The sequence below is a fragment of the Myxocyprinus asiaticus genome, chromosome 9, assembly GCF_019703515.2.
Source record: "Myxocyprinus asiaticus isolate MX2 ecotype Aquarium Trade chromosome 9, UBuf_Myxa_2, whole genome shotgun sequence".
In the NCBI taxonomy this organism is placed as follows: Eukaryota; Metazoa; Chordata; class Actinopteri; order Cypriniformes; family Catostomidae; genus Myxocyprinus; species Myxocyprinus asiaticus.
The window spans coordinates 27174671-27198818 of NC_059352.1; the positions used below are offsets into that span (position 1 = coordinate 27174671).

At 38.1% G+C, this 24148-nt stretch overlaps 1 protein-coding gene and 1 pseudogene across 1 annotated transcript; one reads left to right on the forward strand and one right to left on the reverse strand.

The window, feature by feature from the left end:
- The first annotated feature begins 521 nt into the window (after positions 1 to 521).
- Positions 522 to 14247, forward strand: LOC127446358 (glomulin-like; annotated as a pseudogene).
- Positions 13935 to 17332, reverse strand: LOC127446465 (protein SPO16 homolog). The gene is made up of 5 exons (XM_051707400.1): positions 17247 to 17332; positions 16523 to 16616; positions 15585 to 15756; positions 15258 to 15336; positions 13935 to 15018 (listed from the first exon to the last, which is right to left on the reverse strand). The coding sequence occupies exons 1-5, from the start codon at positions 17304 to 17306 to the stop codon at positions 14908 to 14910; spliced, it is 516 nt and encodes a 171-aa protein (XP_051563360.1). The 5' UTR covers positions 17307 to 17332; the 3' UTR covers positions 13935 to 14907.
- Positions 17333 to 24148: the final 6816 nt, after the last annotated feature.

Sequence of the window (24148 nt, forward strand, 5' to 3'; positions counted from 1 at the left end):
TGGTGTGTGGTGAGCGTACTGGCGCACTATGGCTGCCGTTGCATCATCCAGGTGGATGGTACACACTGGTGGTGGATGAGGAGAGTCCCTTGTTCACTGTGTAAAGCGCTTTGAGTGTAGTGTCAGTAAAGCGCTATATAAATGTAACGTTCATTAATTCATTCATTCCTTCTGAATGATTCTACACAATCTCTTCCAGTAACAGCAGAGCTTTTAATTAAAGTAAGACTGGATCTCAAAAGCCAAATTGTACTAACAGAATTTGAATGTGTTACTATTAAATGACTGTACTCTCATGGTTGTTTTCCAGGTTATTCGAGAGATTTCTGTCTTGCCTCATCTATGACAGATAGCTCTGTCTTAATCTTATTAGCAGACACTCAGTGCATACTTAGAGGTTTACCCCCTGTCAGATTGCCTCTTGCTTCATTCTTTTCATACATCCTGACCTCCATTATAAACAACTACCCGACTCTTTTGTGCCCAATTTTATTGCAGATGTCTCTCAGATCTTGAACAGAAAAGACTCGGTTATAATCCTGACCTTGAAGTGTCAGGTGTATGGATTATTTTTAAAAGGTCTTGCGCTGAAAATGGCAGTGAATCAACTAGAGAACGTAATTCAAAGATGGGTGAGGAAACAGAGAATTGTATGAAAAAAGTGTAATTTTTTTGTAGCAAAATATTTTACTACTGTATTTGCCTTTTATACTACTTGACGTGTAACTTTTATTTGGCTCATTAGAAAATTAAATGTTTAAAGGTATATTCCGGATTCAATACAAGTTAAGCTCAGTTGACAGTATTTGTGGCATAATATTGATTACCACCAAAAATTATTTTGATTCGTCCATTTTTTCTTTAAAAAAAACAAACAACAAAAGAGCAAAAATCGAGGTTACTGAGACACTTACAATGGAAGTGAATGGGGCCAAATTTTGGAGGGTTTAAAGGCAGAAATGTGAACCTTTTAATTTTATAAAAGCTCTTACATGAATTCATCTGTTTCTTCTGTAAAACTCAAGTATTATTTGAGGTGTAAATTAGTTTAAATCGTCATTTTTACAGTCAGTTTAGGGTTTTAGGGTTTGTTGACATTAAATCGTCATGGCAACAAAGTTGTAGAATTGGCTATAACTTTTCACAGAAAAGGTTAGTGAATTTATATAACATATAAATTGTGTTAACACGCTTGTTTACATCTTGTGGCTATACTTTTGAAATAGTGATTATTTTAACATTTACGAATTGCCTCCATTCACTTCCATTGTAAGTGCCTCACTGTATCCCAGATTTTTGCTTTTTTTAAAGAAAAGGATGGACAAGTGGAAATGATTATTTTTTAGTCATCAACATTATGCCACAAATGCTGTCGACTGAGCTTTACTTGTATTGAATCCGGAATAAATCCATACGTGAATTTCAATAACGTATTCAAGTTAGACCTGGCATAAAAACATTTATAAAATGATATAATGTAATCCTTTGCACATGGTAACATTTCAATGTTAGCATAACAGCAAGGTAACATGCTATTTGAAATATGTTCAAATTGGTTTGCAGTTGTAAGTAACTACTGATTAATTTAAACCCACAAATATTTTCTAAGATTTACAGTATGATTATTTGTTCTATTGTTTTTGATTCAGTAATATGAATTGTGAATGACTCTTTCCATGTTTTCAGAGAACAACTGATGAAAAAGACTTTAAACCAGAGAATCGAGAACTCTTTCTAAATGGTGGTCGTACCTGCGTTGCCCAGGGTGACAGTGCTCAACTATTGGACTTCATAAAAGAGGAGAATAATCAGGTAAACATAAATAAAAAATAATTCAAAATTCAATTTAGATTTTATTGCATTGGGAAGCATTCTTAAAAAAATTCTGGTTTGAAATGTTAAGGGTATTATCCACCATTTTCCTACGTCCTGTGAGGCTTAGCGAGAAATATTGGCGTTACTTCCGTTGTCAAGTTAACACAGCTGTTGTTGTGGCATACGTCCATTCATTCTTTCGTTGTGGTGTTGGGATTTTGAGGAGAGCGTGTATGATTTTGTATGGACATACATCAATCACTATATCACTGTGTTACTTAACGATAATAAACTGCAAATAAATCATAAAGACAAAGAAAGCGCGAGCAAAACCGGCCTGCTGTTTCTCCCAGATGCAGCTGAGATTTAATCTAAGCACAAACACAACATTTCGAGCTAAATTATTGGTTGTTTTAGTGGAATATCTGTGGTAGTTCAGCTTCAGATGTGTGTGCTTGTCATCTTGTCACCCTGCATATTCAAATCAGACAGACACACTGAGGAAGAGCTGTGAAGTTCTCATCTTTGGCTATGTAATCGTTTTTTCAAGTTTTCCGATCGGACGGTTATTTACATTTAAATCCGCATGTAAGTTTAAACATTTGTTCAGTATTGACTGGTGAGAGGTGGTGCTTTGCTGCTGTCCGAGACAATGTTTTAAACCTCAGATGTGATGTGGTTTTTGACTACCTCTGTATGTTTTTTTGTGATCCAATCACAAAACATTTTGCACCCTGATTACAACTATATTTAGTGCTGAACTTTGCGATCGGATCATCCGTCATATTACCAGCTGTAAACAGGGTCTGCAATGACTGCAGCCAGAGCTAGGGAATGCTGTACAACATCTTTCGGCGGAAGTCCCATCCTCATTCGTTTCCACAGTAAGACCCCCAGGAAATAGGTAGATATATATAGAGAGAAAGAGAGAGAGAGATAGAGGCAGCATCCGAAACCAGGAAAATGCTGCCTCCGGAGGTTGTATACGGAGGTAAGAAGGGATCAAGGCATGTCCAAATCCAATGTGTGCGTCACATCCTGTCTACTGTGATACCTTCATCTGATCGATTTTTGAAGGCATCATAGATGTATCCTTCGCTGCTTATGAAATCCCACAATCCTGTGCTCCCGAATCCATGGCGGTTGAGCTGAAGAAAAAAAATTGCAGCTGAAGTGGCAGTTGATGGCCAATTTGTGTATAAATGTACGTTTTTATTCACTTTTTCCAACTTTTAATTCCATTTCTAACGAGAAGGTAGAATTGTAGTTATTAAATATACACTTGGTTATCGCCAAAACTCACTTGATTTTCTTCTAGGTTATTACAGCATTGCGGTTCGTTTGGATGACTGAAGCAGATGCGTTACCTTTAGTGGACACCAGATGGCGTTAATCAGTTGCTGGTATCCTAGCAACGATGTGACCTTGCTGCCTCAGTAGCCTGTCCAAAACCAGTTCCTGGAGGTACCTTCATACGCAAATGCTGTCTGTTGAGTCATTAACTGATAGGGCAGCGAGGCAACAAGACAGGTACCTTTGGTTTAAATATATATATATATATATACATATTTATGTTTATATATATATGTTTACCTGGGAAAGGGATGGCACCAGGATGCACTGTGGGAAGGCAACAAGCCGGTGGAGGGAGAGTGATGCTCTGGGCAATGATCTGCTGGGAAACCCTGGGTCCGGCCATTCATGTAGATGTCAATTTGACATCGTTGCAGACCAGGTACACCCCTTCATTGCAATGGTATTCCCTGATGGCAGTGCCCTCTACCAGCAGGATAATGCGCCCTGCCACACTGCACACATTGTTTGGGAATGATTTGAGGAACATGACAAAGAGTCCAAGGTGTTGACTTGGCCTCCAAATTCCCCAGATCACAATCCGATTGAGCATCTGTGGGATGTGCTGGACCAACAAGTCCGATCCACGACGGCTTCACCTCGCAACTTACAGGACTTGAAGGATTTGCTGCTAATGTCTTGGTGGCAGATCCCACAAGACACCTTCAGGGGTCTTGTAGAGTCCATGCCTCGGTGGGTTGGCGCTGTTTTGACAGCACGCGGAACACCAACAGCATATTAGGCAGGTGGTCATAATATTTTGGCTCAGCTCTGTGTGTGTGTATATATATATATATATATATATATATATATATATATATATATATTGATATATTTATTTATATATTTTGATATAAGACATTGAGACTCCCACAAACTCTCTGGAGCAAAGTCAGCACACCCCTGGGACTCACTGGGATTATAAACAGTTGTTTAGCAATGGAAAAGCTGTACAAGAATGGCAACACTCGCTGCTGCTGAGAAGTAAACTTAAACTTACATCTTGGCAATTTGAAGCGATGTTATTCCTGACGAGAGCCACTTTAAACACAGGTAATTCCACACGTGATCTCTCGCTCGCTCACACACACACACACACACACACACACACACACTACCTTTTTACTTCAATGCCGAAAAGCAGCACATCCTCTAAATTCTAAAGTGACGTTTTCGAACTAGCAACGAAGGCTTGAGCTGTATCAAAGCTAGATACACTTGATCAATACAACAGTTTCTATATTATCTGAAATATCTGTAGGAAAAACCCTCCTGCCCCTTCCCCCTCTCACACTCCCACACACGTGGACACACATACATTATATACATTACGCACACACATTTACTTGTGAGCGAAAAACAGAGCCGTCATGTCAGCACACACCTGCATCACAGTAGGGTTGAAAAAAGTTGTTAAGATTTACACTGGAGAAGCTATATACAAAAATGGTGACACTCGCTGCTGCTGAGAAGTGCTTAAACTTTCATCTTGCCGATTCTGAAGCGATGTTACTACTGACGAGAGCTGCAAGAAAAAAGGTCATCCCAGAAGCGATCTCTCTCAGTTTCTGAGTTTCTCTCTTTCGATCCCTCAAATACAAACACACGCACAAATGCACTACCTTATAACGCCAGGAAGTGCTCCAGTAAAGCAACGCAAGCCCCGCAATCCTCCGTCGTTAGTTCCAAAGTGACGTTTTCGAACTAGCAACGAAGGCTCTGACTGTATTAAAGCAAGCCGCTGAATCCGTGGTGAAAGAAAATAGTTCCTTTCATAAGAGCATTTTAGGGACGAAAACCAGAAAATGTTTTGAGATAAAACCCTGAACGATGTCTTAATGTGTGGTGACTGTGGTATAAGCGGAATAATTGACTCCAGCCTGTTGAATTATTGAAAAAAAATAGTGCGCAGAGGTCGCCAACATTCTGCAGAGTCAATCGCTACAGACCTCCAAAGTTCATGTGGCCTTCAGATTAGCTCAAGAACAGTGCGTAGAGAGCTTCATGGAATGGGTTTCCATGGCCGAGCAGCTGCATCCAAGCCATACATCACCAAGTGCAATGCAAAGTGTCGGATGCAGTGGTGTAAAGCACGCCGCCACTGGACTCTAGAGCAGTGGAGACGCGTTTTCTGGAGTGACGAATCACGCTTCTCCATCTGGCAATCTGATGGACGAGTCTGGGTTTGGTGGTTGCCAGGAGAACGGTACTTGTCTGACTGCATTGTGCCAGCTGTGAAGTTTGGTGGAGGGGGATTATGGTGTGGGGTTGTTTTTCAGGATCTGGGCTTGGCCCCTTAGTTCCAGTGAAAGGAACTCTGAATGCTTCAGCATACCAAGAGATTTTGGACAATTCCATGCTCCCAACTTTGTGGGAACAGTTTGTGGATGGCCACTTCCTGTTCCAACATGACTGCGCACCAGTGCACAAAGCAAGGCACATAAAGACATGGATGAGCGAGTTTGGTGTGGAAGAACTTGACTGGCCTGCACAGAGTCCTGACCTCAACCCGACAGAGCACCTTTGGGATGAATTAGAGCGAAGACTGCGAGCCAGGCCTTCTCGTCCAACATCAGTGTCTGACCTCACAAATGCGCTTCTGGAAGAATGGTCAAAAATTCCCATAAACACACTCCTAAACCTTGTGGAAAGCCTTCCCAGAAGAGTTGAAGCTGTTATAGCTGCAAAGGGTGGGCCGACGTCATATTAAACCCTATGGATTAAGAATGGGATGTCACTTAAGTTCATATGCGTCTAAAGGCAGATGAGTGAATACTTTTGGCAATATAGTGTATATATATGTATATATATATATACATATATATATATATATATATATATATATATATATATATATATACATATATATACATATATATGTATATACATATATATACGTATATATATATATATATATATATATATATATATGTATATATATATATATATATATATATACACACATACAAAATGAATGAAAACAAGGGGGTGCCTTTTAAATTTCCAGTCCCCGAGAGACGGGAAGGTGCCACAACATAGTTACATATCTAGCTAATTATTAAGGTATGACTCCACTGGGATTGGCAGAACCTGATGGGCTGCTATATGCCTGCTAAACCGCCATTTTGTCATTCTTCCCAGCTGCCTGGCTCCTTGACCCTTGGGTGTGTGAATGCAGTTTAGTGGAGAGGCAGTCAGATTTCTTGCTCCGCTGGAAGCCCTCTTAGTAGGAGCACTCCTTTAAGTGCTGTTGATTTACCCATTTCTTACACTGCTCCACTTTTTCATACATGTACACAGTAAGGAAGGTCTTAGTTGTTTTAAAGCAGAGCTTAAAAGTGCACCAATACACCTTATTTTCAAATGACCGATTTTAAAATACGGAATCAGTGTCCATCAAACACAACGCTGCCACGATCATGATTGTGAATCACTTCATTTCAGCTTTTTGCAGAATACTGTATACAGGTGTTAATTAAATTAAATGAATGATCAGTGTTCAATAGAAGTAAAGCTCAATCAGTGGCATTTGTGGAATGAAGTTGGTTACTACAAAAATAATTATACTCGTCCCTCATTTATTTAAAAAAAGCAAAAATTGTGGTTACAGTAATTCACCTACAGTGGAAGTTAATGGGGCCAGTTCATAAATGTAGCAATGCATGCTGTAATGTGGTAAATCCCTGATTTTATCATACTAAAATCATGCTAACATGAATAATGTTTGCATTTTGTGGTTAAACTTTTGAAACAGTGTGTATTTTAATGTTTATGGACTGGCCCCATTCACTTCCATTGAAAGTGACTTAATGTGACTGCGATTTTTGTGGTATTCAACACATACCACAAATGCTGTCAACTGAGCTTAACTTGTATTGAACCCGGAACATTCCTTTAATGCTATTACAACACACATTGTTTACAAATATGTACACGTAAAAAAAAAAAAAAATTAAATGTCTTTAATAAATTCCCAGCACTTAGTAAAGTCTATGGGCAGTGGCCTAAAGCCTCCACTAGTGAATGTAGTTTTGAGAAAGGACCAGAGTCCTGCCCACTGTCAGGCTATCCTCAATCAACTCGTACAGGTAAAATAGATTGTGCTTAATTAAATAGTGTTATTAAATACTACTGTTAAAGAACATAAACATAAACTTGTATTACTGATCTGCGATGTAATAGAACTCCTCGATATTTTACTCTTGCAAGTGGAGTACACTGATCCAGATGTCATTGAGACTCATTGTTCTCATGCCTCTTATTCAGTCAGGTAATTTAACAGCTGATGTGGGTAAGAACCCCATTAATAAAAAAATAAAAAAACATGAACTCCAGTCAACTTAAAATTCCAGTTAACAAGCCGAGGACAAAGTATGCATCTGCAAGTAATAACAGCTTTTCGTTATCTGTTTGTTCCCATTTAGTGCTGTTGAGAATGAGAGTGTCGAAGGTCCCTGGATTGGCTTTGGCCCTGGATTCCTACAGAAACAGATTTAAAAGCTGCCTGTACTTACTCACACAAACAGGAACAGGAAGATGAGTATGGGCTCTGCCGATGCTACACTGCAATACTGACCTTTGTACAACCCTTTGTACAGAAAGTCAAGAATCAAGAACTGAAGTCCAACAACCAACACATAAAACTAAGAGCTGCTCTTCTCAAGTTGTGTGTATTTAAACCAGTTTCAACCAATGCAATAGTAATAAGCAAAGTATAAGATACTTAATGTAATGTTTAAAAGGTCAATGAATAAATACTATTTTGGACCAGGTATGCGGGGCTCCTGTCATGCCTTATTTAACCCATTGTAGATTATACAGTAAGTATGTAATCTTGATCAATTCCCTTTCTTTCTCTAATGGCTCAGTTGCATGGAGAGCTTAAGGGAACCTCTTCTCCAAGCTCAACTGGACAAAGAGGTGAACACAATGGAAAATTCACCCCTCCTGAATTTTGCTACAGAAAAAATGGTACTAATACCACTCACTTCATTGTGATTATTATGCTTAGGTATTGTACTTTTGGGAAATTGATGACCTGGTTTCTAAGTTCTTCTATGCTTCTAATACTAGGCAATCCTAGCAGTGATCCAAGAGAACCTGCCTAAAGTCTTATTTTACCATTGTTTGAGGGGGAAAGAAGATACCATTGTTCTGGCATACTTGCTTTTTGTCCAGCTTATTGCAATGGAAGTGTTTCCTGCAGTTTAGGGTAAGTTGCAGTTAGACCTCAAATCTTCAAAAAAAAAAAATAAAAAAAAAAGCTTCTCACCACATGTTTACCAGACTCAAAGACAGAATGAACTGTTGAGGCCACAAATCTCTTGGGCCTTTAAAAGCAGTTAAAATCCCCAACACTTGCAGAGTTAAAAATATTATTTTTGTTTAAAGACTTTAAGATACATTTTGTACAAGAAGGATTTAAAGCCCTCCAACAAGTTACATTTATGAGGATATTAACTTTTACAAAGACTGTTATTGACAAATGGTAAAGAGCTTAACAGTCAGGGTGCAGAGATAAAAATCCCATTCATTTATTTTCATAGGGGAATTGATTATAAACTGTAACTTCTAAACCTTTAAAGCAGATCTACCGTGAGCTCCGAGGTTGTTAATCGAAGGTAGATGCTTCCTATTTTACCTCCTGCTTTTTACTCCTGCAGAAAAGATGAATCATGGATTTTGAAAGGCTTGGTAAGAAGTGAAATTGTACCAAAAGAAAAGAAAAGTAAAGTAAAGAAATAATTTCATTATTGAGTAGCAATTTAAAAAAAAAAAAAAAAAAAAAAAAAAAGAATAATACATTTTTCTAAGGACTTGAATGTAAAATGTTTGGAGAGAGTAACAGACAATAACCTCCCAGTGGAGCTCTTTGAACTGAAACTGTTTCATGAGGTTCCACAGGTATGCAACACTATGTATCGTATTAGATAAAATAATTATTTATGAGTTAGAAAATGTATTTTTGAAAGTGTTATACTGTGTGCCTTTTAAAGGGATGGTTCAACAAAAAAGGAAAATTCTGTTGTCATTTATTCACACTTATGTTGTTCCAAACTGGTATGACAGCCTTGCTTGTTCCAAACCTATATGAAAATGAATGCTGACTGAGGCTGTCAGTCCATAAAGTCCAAAGTATACTTCGGTTGTTAGCATTGCTGATCGCTCTGCACACAGTATTCTTGACGCAAATTTCATCATCAGAACAATCTGACTGTCATCATTCGGCCCAGATTTTCTCAACACGCGCACAGCTGTACTAAATTGTAACTGTACAAAAAGAGTATCACAAAGTAGTCGTAGTGCGCATGCATCGAATGAGTTCATATTTTCTCACACTCAAAAAAGTATATTTTGAAAGGCAACGCAGTCGGCCAGGCGTGATCCGATCCGGAACACGGAAAAACGAAGTATACCCGGGCCTTAACACTTTACCTTACATCTCCTTTCATGTCCTACCAAAGAAACAAAGTCATATAGGGAGTTATTCTCTTCCACAGACAACACTGCTCAAGAACTACAAGAAACGGCTGGATTGTAGTCGTAGATGTCCTAAACGACTTGCCAAAACTAAAGTTTGCTAATATCAAATCTGTGGAGTGGTTAAAAAATGAGTTTTAATGACTTCAGCCTAAGTGTATGTAAACTTCTGACTTCAACTGTATATATATACAGTTGAAGTCAGAAGTTTACATACGTATACATATATATATATATACACTACCGGTCAAAAGTTTTTAAACACTTGACTGAAATGTTTCTCATGATTTTAAAAATCTTTTGATCTGAAGGCATATGCTTAAATGTTTGAAATTAGTTTGTAGACAAAAATATAATTGTGCCACCATATTAATTTATTTCATTATAAAACTAAAATGTAATTAAACAAAAAAAAGTTTTTGAAATAGATGACTTGGACCAAATAATAAAGAAAAGCAAGAAGTTGGTTGAGAAAATGTCAAGAGTACATGTCTGCAAATTCTAGGCAAAGGGTGATTACTTTGAAGATGCTAAAATATAACACAGTTTTGATTTATTTTGGATCTTGTTTAGTCACAACATAATTCCCATAGTTCCATTTATGTTATTCCATAGTTTTGATGACTTTACTATTATTCTAAAATGTGAAAAAGAAAAAATTATGATAAATGAGTAAGTGTTTCAAAACTTTTGACCGGTAGTGTGTGTGTATGTGTGTGTGTGTGTGTGTGTGTGTGTGTGTGTGTGTGTGATATATATATATATATATATATATATATATATATATATATATATACACACACACATATTAATGAGTTTCAGTTAAAGGGACAGTTCATCCAAAAAAGTCTCTCATCATTTACTCACACTTATGCCATCCTAGATGTGTATTACTTTCTTTCTTCTGCTGAACACAAATTAAGATTTTTAGAAGAATATCTCAGCACTGTAGGTCCATACAATGCAAATGAATGATGACCAAAACTCCAAAAGCTCCAAAAAGGAAATAAAGTCAGCATAAAAGTAATCCATATGACTCCAGTGGTTTAATCAATGTCTTCTGAAGTGATCCAGTTGGTTTTGGGTGAGAACAGACCAAAATATAACTCTTTTTCACTGTACATCTTGGCATTGCAATCTCTATAGGCATGATCATAATTTCAGGCTTGATTACACTTCCTAGCGCTTGACACATGCGTAGAGTGCTAGATGGAATTGTAATCGAGCTTGAAATCATGAGCGCCAAGGAGACTGCTGTCAAGATGTACAGTGAAAAAAGGAGCTATATTTTGGTCAAAACCAACTGGACCGCTTCTGAAAACATTGATTAAACCACTGGATTACTTTTATGCTGATTTCATCTCTATTTTGGTGCTGTTGGAGTTCTTGTCACCATTAACTTGCATTGTATGGAACTACAGAGCTGAGATTTTCTTCTAAAAGTCTTCATTTGTGTTCAGCAGAAGAAAGGAAGTCATACACATCTGGGATGGCATGAGGTTAAGTAAATAATGAGAGAAATTTCATTTTTGGGTGAACTAACACTTTAATGACAGCCACCTTTTGTTATTTGTTCACAGAACTTAGTTAAAATCATGCCTGACTGTCCTATCCAGCATTTGGTAAGTAACTGATCCACGTGAATACAAGTCAGTTTGAAAAGTTGTGGTCATTTCCACTCTTCCATCCAGAGAGAAAGGAGACTTGTGGTTTTCCAGCTCTTTACAGGGAAGCTTAATGGTGAGGTGAAGCACACATTTTTCAGGTATGGTATTCTGAAATCTTGACAAAAAAATTTTGATTTACAGTATTTAAGAGGTTGAAAAGTTTATGCTTCTTTGAAGTTTGTAACATGTTTTATTAAAAGTTCTAAATGTGGGGGTCTGGGTAGCTCAGTGAGTATTGAGGCTGACTACCACCCCTGGAGTCCCGAGTTTGAATCCAGGGTGTGCTTAGTGACTCCAGCCAGCTCTTCTTATTAACCAAATTGGCCAGGTTGCTAGGGAGGGTAGAGTCACATGGGGTAACCTCCTTGTGGTCGTAATTAGTGGTTCTTGCTCTCAGTGGGGCGTGTGGCAAGTTGTGCATGGATCGCGGAGAGTAGAATGAGCCTCCACATGCAGAGTCTCCGCGGTGTCATGCACAATGAGGCACGTGATAAGATGCGTGGATTGACAGTCTCAGAAGCAGAGGCAGCTGAGACTTGTCCTCCGCCACCCGGATTGAGGTGAGTAACCGCGCCACCACGAGGACCTACTAAGTATTGGGAATTGGGCATTCCAAATTGTGTTAATATAAAAAAGTCACTAAAAATCACTTATATGTTCTATTTTGTATGCTTTAAGACATATCATGAAAACTTCCCATCATGCAGGTGTAGAGAGTATCATCATCAAAAACATCAAGAATCAAGTGGAACTGGGCAGAAAGGTAAGACACAAGATACTCAGATACCTTACTGCAAATAAACCACATGCTCAACTGTCTACTTGCCCAAGTGACATTTAAGAGGATGTTAATCAATACTGAATCAATGATGTGAGGAAATAGTTCTTGTTTCTTTGCTTTTAAAGCCAGGTAACAAGGACGACTGGTTTGACAGGATGCGGCTAGTCTCACTGCTGAAAGACACTATCATTCTCCCACAGGACCATGAAACTGACTTGCTACGTGGGATGGACACGTGAAAAATACTTTTTATTTTACAAAGAGCTCTTAAAGGAATAGTTCACCCAAAAATGAAAATTCTCTCATCATTTACTCACCTCATCCCATCCCAGATGTGTATGACTTTCCTTCTTCTGCAGAACACAAAGGAAGATTTTTAGAAGAATATCTTAGCTCTATATGTTCATACAATGCAAGTGAATGGTAGCCAGAACTTTTAATCATCCAAAATCACATAATTGCAGAATAAAAGTAATCCATAAAATTCCAGTGGTTAAATAAATATAATCTGAAGTGCTATGATAGGTGTGGGTGAGAAACATCAATATTTAAGTCCTTTTTTTCTTTAAATCTCCACCTTTGACCAGCCCCAACCAGTAGGTGGCGATATGTACGAAGAATGTGAATTGCCAAAAAACAGAAGAAGAATGTAAAAGTGAAAGTGGAGATTGTATTAAAAAAGGACATAAATATTTCACCCACACCAATCATATCGCTTCTGAAGACATAAATGTAACCACTGGAGTCTTATGGATTACTTTTAAGCTGATTTATGTTATTTTTTTTAGATTTATAGTTCTAGCCACCATTCACTTGCATTGTATGGACATATAGAGCTGAAATATTCTTCTAAAAATCTTCATTTGTCTTCTGGAGAAGAAAGAAAGTCATACACATATAGGATAGCATGAGGTTGAGTAAATGAATTTTCATCTTTGGGTGAACTACTAAATGTGCAGTACTGCTGTAAAAACAAGTACACAGTTGGCATAATGCATCTTGATGGATCTAATTATATTTTGTATCAACAAATCATTGGCATGAGTCGTAACCCAAGTACAGACTCCACATATGGCAGCTGTCTCTATTTTAAATGTTAGATCTCCTACTAAATAGATACAATCCATCCCTAACCATCATTTATGTATGAGTATAGTCCAGGTTTACTGCCACAATCCCACAATGCAGAGCAGATGGTGAGCAGTCCAATATTTTGAGGCAGATCTTGTGTCATTCCTAAAATGATCCTAAACCTGAGTGACTGACATACCTCATTTGGATAATCTGTCCCTGATAAATTACTTAGGCCTTGCTTCAGCTTACTGATGTGCAAATGATAAACATGTCAACTTTTACCACAATGTGCACCTGTTGTACATAACTTTCTCTGTGCCAAATATCTGGACTCAATCTGTGAGCAAGCAATTTAAAATGATTCATTTTCATATAAATATTTCTTATTTATTGCTTTTAAAGGTCATGCAGTCTTTAAATCTTCTGCAGTATTTATTAATACGGGAAACAAAGAGTTCGGTAAGACTTTCGCATTGAATTGTTGTCACCATAACATATATAATATTATTATATTTGTATCCTCATCATGTTCTATTAATATGCCCCACCTTGTTATTTTCAGACGGAATATGGACAGACTTGTTCCACACTGTCGACAGTTACACAGAATTATTACGAGTGTGTCTAATCATGTCAAAATCATACTACAAGACAGAGTTTAAAAAACTTAAGAGAGAACAAAAAGATCAAGGTGAAAGGTAACAGGTACTTATCCATCCAATATTGGTGACCCCTTTCTTTTTTAACCTTCATGTCAAAATTGCCTTTGCTTGTACATTAGTATTATATCTTTGTTTCCCATAGAATTTAAGTAGGCCTCTGGGAAGAGATCAGTCCACAGCATGATTGTGAAAACGGAGATGCTTGGCAGCATGCCATGTGAGGCACAGGATATGGTTAGATTATTGTTGCTAATCATCAGAATTCAGATATAAAAAAAAGAATTGTGTCAGTAAGTCATATGTAACATTATATTACATCAATTGCAGGTCTTGCAGTGTGCCCTGATTACATATGATACAATACAAGAGCCTTGTGGGCCGTGTAGAGGAGATCATAGAGGTGAGTCCAAAATAAACAAGGAGGCACAATTACTGCTGCTGGGACTGAATACTGCATATATTTATTTAAGCTCTAGTTTATGATCTATCTATGCTGTAGTTTGCAATTGTAACATCAAAGCTGTAATACAAATACTATGAAATAATATCAATACACATATTCGATACAAATCCTAAAAGGTTGCATTTTTTTCGCTGACAATGTTTATACTTATTTCTTGTAGTTAATGAACTGGAAGAGAATGTTTTAAAAGGCTATGAACAAATATGAAGGGCAATTAACAGTTTTGAGCTGCTGAGCAACACAACCTACTTTGAGATGACACTGACACCTGCTGTTAAAAACAAGAATAGCAAGCAATAAAAAACTTCAACGGAAAATAAAACATTTCCTTTAAAAAAATACATAAAAATGAAAATGTTGTCATCATTTACTCACCCTCATGTTGTTCCAAACCCACTTGACTTTCTTTCTTTGGTGGAATACTAAAGGAGTAAGGTTAGGCATGAATGTTAGCTTCAGTCACCATTCAGTTTCATTGCATCTTTTTCCAACGAAAGAGAACGGTGACTGAAGCTAACATCCTGCCTAACCACTTTTTTGTGTTTTAGAGAAGATAGAAATTATAAGGGTTTAGAATAAGATGAAAGTATTGTCATTTTTGGGGTAATCTCATTAGAGCCGCATCTCTTGAAGCATCCCCCAAACTGGGCTACGATCAATGATGTGAGCACAAGCCAAAGACATCCGATCTCTCATTTTCTCAACATGGGGTTTACTTGTGGCCTGTGGGAAAAAAGACCAATCAAACTCTTGCAGGTGCCACCTAATAAACTTTATCAACATTTTTATTTAGTATACATGCTGCTATATCAAGCACAATCCTTAATATAAAATTAAAATTATAATTGAAAGTCCATAATTCACCCAAAGACAGCATTCAATTTCAAATAAAAAAATTACTGGTAAATAATTTCAATCAACAAAGAATCGAAATCAAACTAAAGTGCAACATCAAAACTTACTTTAGCGATGAGCAGCATTCCATCTATTACATTAGCAGTACTATGCACAGGTAAGGCTTTGAGGTTGCAGCCAAGAAATCTATAGCAAAAATGAAAATCTGTTGTAAAAACTAGTTATTTACCTTTTCATTTCATAACATTTGATTGGGTCCAACTTTATAGAGTGTATGAGTTTGAAAAGAGACCAGAACCAAGCTCTCCCAGAAAGTGTATTCATTGGTTATTAATTATTAGTTGTATTTTGGAAATATTTATTCACAGAGTTTCATCTTCAAATGCATCCCAATGTACAAAAACAGAACTCATGGTTTGCGATGAATCATGCACCTGTTCTGCACCGATGATAAAATCTCCCACTCCCTTTTTCCATAGACTGGGGCTTTAAGCAGAAGAAAACTGTTTCTGTGGACCTGCATAAACTTCTCAATTCTCTCAAAAAGTTCGGCATTCTCATGCTTTGCTGGAAACTCCTCCGGCGTGACAAGCAAGAATGCTGTACCTGTGCAACAGAAAAGTGAAGGCGAGGCACTCTTCTACAGCACTGTGCAAAAGTTTTAGGCACTTGTGAAAAACTTTCAAAGTGAGGATTTCTTAAAAAAATAATGACAGAAATAGTTTTCATTAATCAATTAATGTCATATAAAGTCCAGTAAACAGAAAAAGAGCTAAATCAATATTTGGTGTGAACACTTTTGCCTTCAAAACAGCATCAATTCTCCTACTTACACCTGGACACCGTTTTTCTTGGTTGTTGGCAGACAGGATGTACCAAGCTTCTTGGAGAATTTGCCACAGTTCTTTTATTTATTTAGGCTGTCTCAATTACTTCTCTCTCTTTGTGTAATCCCAGACTGACCTGATGTCTGTGAGGACCATGCCATCTGTTGCAAGGCTCCCTGTTCTTCTATTCTATTCTATTCTATTTGCAAAAGGAATGTTTGGGAATATAAAATGTATATTTCCTATTGACACACTAAAGTAGCAGATATAAATAACCATCTTAAGACAAATGTTTTTGTGAAACATCTTATGTGCCTAAGATTTTGCACAGTACTGTACATTCACCATGTACATCCACCTCCAAGCAAAGCACACTAATCGGCCACCATCAGGCATTCATACAATGGATACGAAAGTATCCTATTGGGAAACTACTTGTCAAACATTACTGGTTATGAATGCATATGTCTATGGGTTTTCATTCATTAAGGGTTCAAACAATGAAAAACAAGAATTCAGTTGGAACAAATAACAAACGTATCTACCTGATAGTGGGAAAACAAAAGTAGAGGGTAGGATGCTGTCCGAGCGGCGAATTTTGTGCTGCTGTGCTAATAGAATCTGTGAGGGTTCATCACACTGCAAATAAGCACATGGGTCACTGACAAAAAAGGTTGTAATACATTTTTTTCATCTTTTAAGAATCTAGTTTAAAACACAGGTGTGAAGTTCATATAGGCCTAAATGTAATCTTTGTGTCAAGTTTGGTTTTAAAATTATTTCCTTGCACCTTTAATTCACGCGAGTGTACACAAATTAAAGAAGTATTCTGGGTTCAATACAAGTCAAGTTATAATTATGATTACTTCAAAAAATAATTTCGACATCTTTTTCTGAAATAAAGCAAAAATCGAGGTTACAGTGAGGCATTTACAATCGAGGTCAATGGGTTAAAAAAAGCATGCTCATCATAGTAGAGGAGGTGTATCCAAGTTAATCAAGTAGATCAAATTGTTTCGTGTGAATTGCATTTTTAATGTGTTTTTTGAAGATCCGGACAAAAAATGTTTACTGATATATCATGACAGCCGTGGATACAAACAGTTGTTCAATCAGTCAGGATTATCATTGAGAAGACAATTGTTAGTTGTACCTACAACACGATAAATCAATATTTTTCAGGGTTACTAACAACTTCAGCCCAATCAATGAACTTCCACAGCGAGCTTTATTCAGCCGACATGAACTACAACACGGAAAACCAACTACCTGAGGTGAAGAGCTGATAATAATAGTTGTTTTCCAAGAAGTGCTCGTATCGCTTGCCATTTACAGCTAGATTACTTGATATTCTGTAATGCCACAGTCTACAGAGTATAAACTTTTTTTTAACCAGATAGGTCGGTCAACTGACGCCAACGGTTAGAGCAGGCGGGAGAAAAAAACACTAGCTGTCATACCAATTAAATACCACTAGGTGGTAGAATTGCGTCAATTTATTAGGGTTCGTTGACTGTCGTTATTTTCACAATAATAATGAACGTTTCAATATACCATTTCAATGTGCTAAAGAGTTTTATAGAATATAATACAAACGCTTGTAATAGGACATCAATTTATACATTTAATGTATATAAAAACAGAACATGTAAAAAGAAGTACAAAAAGATATAGGGGAGACCAGGGCAACCTTTTTGCTCCAGTGAATGTTTTTCAGAGTCTGATATTTTATTTTAGAAAGATGAACTTGGAGGGGAGAAAAACATCTATTTTAAGTTTGCACCTTTATTTAAACAAGATAGCAATGTTCATCGAACACATTTTGACCTTTTCATTTCACATGCCTGTTGTCCACACTACATGGGGTATGTTGTCACAATGGAACCTGCCATTAACAACTGTTTGTCACATTGCAAAATATTCCTGATCCATGAGATCATTGTCATGTCTAAAGTTTCAATTTGTGGTCATTCGATCTAATATTTAATCGTTTTTAAAATGTTGCAAATGTATGTAGCTAATAAGAATTCCTGAAATGATCACATTTATTTTAAGACAAAATACTTATTTGTCATTTTCAGTTTTGTTCAAGGTGATTAAATCAAAAGTTTTTTAATAACTGTCTAGTAAGTGAAAGGATAGTATTTGTGGTAAAACGCCCCTCTGTTGCAGGGGCTGTAGGCCCCATAAAACATTTTTTTCTTAAGTGGGGCGAATAGATTTTTAATGAAGAATGTACAAAGTAGGCTCTTTTGAATAAGTATTATCTCAATATTTATTCAAAAAAGCATTATAATGTCTCTAAAGTATCTGCATTAGTCAGCAAATTTGGAACTATAACTGTTGTCCCTTTATTTACACAATATCACTATAAGCCCCCAGGGGGCCTTTTCGTTCTTTAAAAAAGAAGCAAAAATGTGGTTTACATTAAGGCACTTATGATATGAAACGTGAATGGGGACAATCCTTAAACGTTAAAATACTAACTATATCTGTGTAAAGTTATTTCCAATTTTACACCTTCGTTGCCATGACGACTTAACAACGTAAACTCTAAAACGACTGTAAAAACGACGATTTAAACAACGTTACCACTAAATTCATACGCAAGTTTTAACAGAATAATTAATGCAAGTGTTTTTATAAAATTATAAGTTTCACATTTTCTCCCTTGAAACTCTCCAAAAATTGGCCCCATTATTTCCCATTGTAAGTGACTCACTGTTACCTCGATTTTTGCTTTTTGTTTTGTTTTTTTGTTTTTTAAGAAAAGGATGGACGAGACGATTTTTTTATTTTATTTATTTATTTATTTATTTATTTATTTTATTATTATTATTTATTTATTTATTTTATTATTTATTTATTTATTTATTTATTTATTTATTTATTTATTTTGTGGTAATCAACATTATGCAACAAATGCTGTCAGTTGAGCTTAACTTGTAATGAACCTGGAATATTCCTTTAACATATAATTTTTTTTTTTTTTTTTTTTTAATGGTAAAGTTTATTTTATACTGAAAAAACAAAACAAAAAAACAAAACAAAAAATCAGTGCCTATAAGTTACAGAATCACCCATTTATCCGAAAAAAAAAAAAAAAAAAAAGGATTTGTAAAGGTGAAATTAGGGGAGGAAGCTTACATTTGAAAACAGGCAGCAGTAATGTAGATATGTTTTTGTCAAAGCCCTGAATGCAATATTGCTAAGTACAGTCAATTGATGACTGCACATAGCCACCCTTGGAAGTGAAAATATTTCAAGCTCATTTTATTCAAGTTAAAGTAGTACTTGAACTGACTGAATAATATACGGAGATAGATGCATTATTATAACTTTAAGACAGCAAGGTTGGAAAATAACATTTGTAATTCACAGTTGACAGTGTATTTCTTACTTTTCTGTAAGCTAAGACATATAAAAACGTCAATTATTTCTTACTATATTCCTAGAAAAAGAGAATGTCCTTTTTTCTACCGTAAATCTACACGTTCACTTTCACTTTAGTGGAAAAAAAAGACTTAAAGCTACACTATGTAACTTTTGGCCCTCTAGCAGTTAAAAAATAAAACTGCATGTGTCTTGCGGAAGAACGTTATTTTAGCTGTGCTTCGGCTCTGCTGCTCTGCGTGGATGAATGTGGTTCGAGGCAACGGTGTACACATGGATACAGGACATCTTATCAGAGCGAATGGACAAATAAAAAACAAAAGAAAGGAAGAGTCGGATATCTGAAAACATGTCATCTGAGCAGGTAAGTGCCATATCTTATTCTGTTGTTTTGACTTATTGGAAACATTGATGTTTTGAAATAAATGATGCTACAAAAGTTAGGCAATGTTTTTTAACATTAGACACAATGATTGCTAGTCTAATAAGGTCAAACATTGTAACGTTTTTATAACCGCAGGATATTCTGGCCAAATAGAACACGGTAGTAACTATTTTGTAGATTGCCATTGTTACCAACCAGTGGTCGAAATAATTTCAAGACTCACATGTCAACTCTACCATCAACTTTCAGCTTCAAGCTACTCCCACACCATACATGTGCTACAGTAGCCGGAGCTTATTTTCTCTGTGTACAGATATGACGTGAACACGCACGGGTGAATGACGCATGTATGCAATTTCCCGTGAAATCCGTCCTGACAGCTCTAAAATATATTATAGTTTTTGTGTATTTGGGTAAAGTCATGGTTTGGGAAGATGGATTTTTGTTGCACTCTCTCATTAATAACATTTTGTTATTTTTTAACAAAAAAGTTACATAGTGTAGCTTTATACATTGATCTGTTTCTCACCCACATCTATCATATCACTTCTGAGGACATGGATTAAACCGCTGGAGTCTTGTGGATTAATTTTATGCTGCCTTTATGTGCTTTTTGGACCTTCTGAGTCACCATTTAGTCACCATTCATTTGCACTGTATGAACCTACAGAGCTGAGGTGTTCTTCTACGTAATCTTCATTTGTGTGCTGCAGAAGAAGACATACACCTGGGATGGCATGAGGGTGAGGAAATGAGAGAGTTTTCATTTTTGGGTAAACCATTCCTTTGTTCTAATTGTTAATTTAAACATGTAATTTACATGACTTTTAATGTCTTGATATTAAGTTTGCTACACAAACACACATCTTGATCATTTGCCAGACATCTTGATAATATAAGTTTAAACACTACCTATAGTTAAATGTTCTAAATTATTAAAAACAAATTGCTGAATTAATTAATGATAATAAGTGACATTATGTTGCATATCATATATTGAGCTGTATGGAATATAATTTATAGTAAATAGGTCTATCAGTTGTATAGGACAGAAAAGAGTAAAAATATACCTTCATACACTGGAAGTTACATCACCCCCATTATAATATTACTCGACCAAGCTGTAAACAACTTATTTAAATGCATGTGTTAGTTTTGTCTTGTCTAATGTTAACCATTTAAAATTTGCACTGAACTTCGAACTTAGTAACTGTTTGTTTTTCTGCAACTTATACGATATGATGTCTCTCTGTTCCCTTACGACTCAGTACACTTGACATTGCATTTGCTAATGCATGTGGGGAGTGTCCTTCCACACAATCTGGTTGAAACCTCTCTACAGTAACGACAATATTCTAATGTTGGCTATGGTGTTTGAGTCCCGCCCTTTTAGGTGCAAAGCTGTTCGCTATAAAAGCAGATGCGCAAACACCATTCTTCAGAATTTTCTTCCTTCAAGACAGCGATTCATCTCTCGTCTAAAAGCCCTCTACTACTTCGCCATCAACTACATGAGTCAGAGGGTGGGATCTTTACGGCAACAGGAAGACTCTCCGCTCCCCTGCAGTGCTCCGGCGAACATCACTCCACCTCGCCGCTTGATGCTATATATATATTATATACTGTATATATATCTAAAAGAGTCGCTTACGTGATTGCGTCTTTTTAAAGATGTCGTTCCGTAAGTGTTCCTTGAGTGAGAGGCACATCCTGCCACCAGATCAGCATGAGAGCTGCATTCACTGTCTGGGCCGTAAATACGCAGAGTCAGTTCTCATGAAGACAGACTGCCCTCATTGTGAGGGTATGAGTCTCAAGATGCTTCGCTCACGAATCTCACATTCTGAGGGACGATTCAACCTCCCGCGCCCTCCCACCCGCCTCTTCTGTGATACCCGAGGGATCAAACGAGGAGGCATGGCGGGGCCGCGAGTTCGAGCAGGTTGAATTTGAGGTGGTCCTCATGCCGTCACATGTCCCGCGAGCCCCTCAATCTCCATGTAGCACATTTATGCCGCTCTATTTGATGCTCTGGTGTCTCCAGCCGGCCTTTTCGGAGGCTCTGTGAATAGAATTGCTGAGTGCTACGTCACGACTCAGCAACACTCACAGGCTATGAGACATTTTATGCCAAAACAGAGCAGTACTTCATCACAACCGCTCACTCCCGCTCTGTCTCGGTCCAGCGCCTTGCTAAAAACCCCACACCAGCTGCCTCAGTGTTGTCAAATGTCGCTGCCGAGCCGCTGGTAAAGCCACGCAAGCCGTGGCCCAAATGAAGGCAGCCGCCTCAGCACAAGCTCTGCACTGACGGGAAAAACCCCCCTCTGCGCAGCAAAGCACTCCTGACATACATTACTGTTCCCCTCTTTCCCATTGCTGTTTGTCGGGAAAGGAATATTGTTGTTCAAAATGTTGAAGTCCACCACAAGCTCCTTTGTCTTACTGACGTTGAGGGAGAGGTTGTGCTCCTGACACCAGCGTGTCAGAGTGAGCACCTCCTCTCTGTAGACTGTTTCATCATTGTCAGTGATCAGACCTACCACCGTCGTATCATCAGCAAACTTAATGATGGCATTGGAGCTGTGTGTTGCCACAGAGTCATGTGTGTACAGGGAGTACACAAGTGGACTGAGAACACAGCCCTGTGGGGCTCCAGTGTTGAGGGTCAGTGATGAGGAGATGTTACTGCCCATTCTAACCACCTGGCGTCTGCTTGACAGGAAGTCCAGGATCCAGCTGCACAGTGAGCTGTTTAAGCCCAGAGCCCGGAGTTTCTCATCAAGCTTGGAGGGCACTATGGTTTTGAATGCTGAGCTGTAGTCTACAAACAGCATTCTCACATAAGTGTTCCTTTTTTCCAGGTGGGAGAGAGCAGTGTGTATTGTAATTGCAATGGCATCATCAGTGGAGCGGTTGTTGCGGTAAGCAAACTGCAATGGGTCCAGTGATGGAGGCAGCACAGAGCAGATGTAATCTCTGATTAGTCTCTCAAAGCATTTGCTGATGATGGGGGTCAGAGCAACAGGATGCCAGACATTTAAGCAAGTGATTTTGGATTGCTTTGGTACAGGCACAATGGTGGATGTTTTAAAGCATGTGGGAACTACAGACAAGGAGAGGGAAAGGTTCAAAATGTCCGTAAAAACACCAGCCAGTTGGTTTGCGCACGCTCTGATGACGCCGCCCGGAATGCCGTCTGGGCCCGCGGCTTTACGGATATTCACCCGTCAGAAGGATCGGGTTACATCTGCTACAGAGACGGAGAGTGAACTAACCTCTGTAGCGTTGGCCGCGAGAGCTCTCTCTGCAAGGGTGGTTTTATTTCCCTCAAACTGTGCATAAAAAGTATTTAGCTCATCCGGGAGAGGGGCAGCGGTGTTCACAGCAGAGTTTTTATTCCCTTTAAAGTCTGTGATGATATTAATTCCCTGCCACATGCTTCTAGAGTTAGTGGTGTTAAACTGTCCTTCAATCTTGTTCCTGTACTGGCGTTTTGCTGCTCTGATAGTTTTTCGGAGGGCATAACTGGCTTGTTTATGCTCCTCCACGTTCCCGGAATTAAAAGCGGAGGTCCGCGCATTAAGTGCCGCACGAACACCGCTATTAATCCATGGTTTCTGGTTTGGATAGATCCATATTGTTTTGGACGGAACAACATCCTCTACGTACTTTCTTATGAAACATGTTATGCTATCAGTGTAAACCTCGATGTCGTCATCAGAGGCGGACCGTTACATCTCCCAGTCCGCGTGATCAAAACAGTCTTGTAGCATAGAGTCTGATTGGTCCGACCAGCACTGGATCGTTCTGAGGGTGGGTGCTTCCTGTTTCAGTTTCTGCCTGTAAGCGGGCAGAAGAAGAATGGAATAGTGGTCCGATTTGCCAAATGGTGGGCGGGGGAGGGATTTGTAGCCATCCCGGAAGGGAGAGTAGCAATGGTCCAAAACCCGCTCCCCCCGTGTGTTGAAACTGATGTGCTGGTGGTATTTTGGTGCGATTGATTTGAGATTGGCTTTGTTAAAGTCCCCGGTCACAATGAACGTGGCCTCAGGGTGTGCGGTTTCCTGATTGCTTATAATCCCAAACAGTTCCTTGAGTGCCCGGTCTGTGTCGGCTTGTGGCGGGATGTACACAGCTGTGATAATGACCGCTGTGAATTCCCTCGGTAGCCAGAATGGTCGACACAGAAGCATGAGATATTCCTGATCAGGAGAGCAGAAAGACTTGATAGAACCTCTGATCACACCACGATTTGTTGATCATAAAACATACACCACCACCTCTGCTTTTACCTGAGAGGTCTTTCACTCTGTCCGCTCAGTGCACGGAGAACCCCATAGGTTCCATGGCTGAATCTGGAATCTCCACAGACATCCAAGTTTCTGTAAGG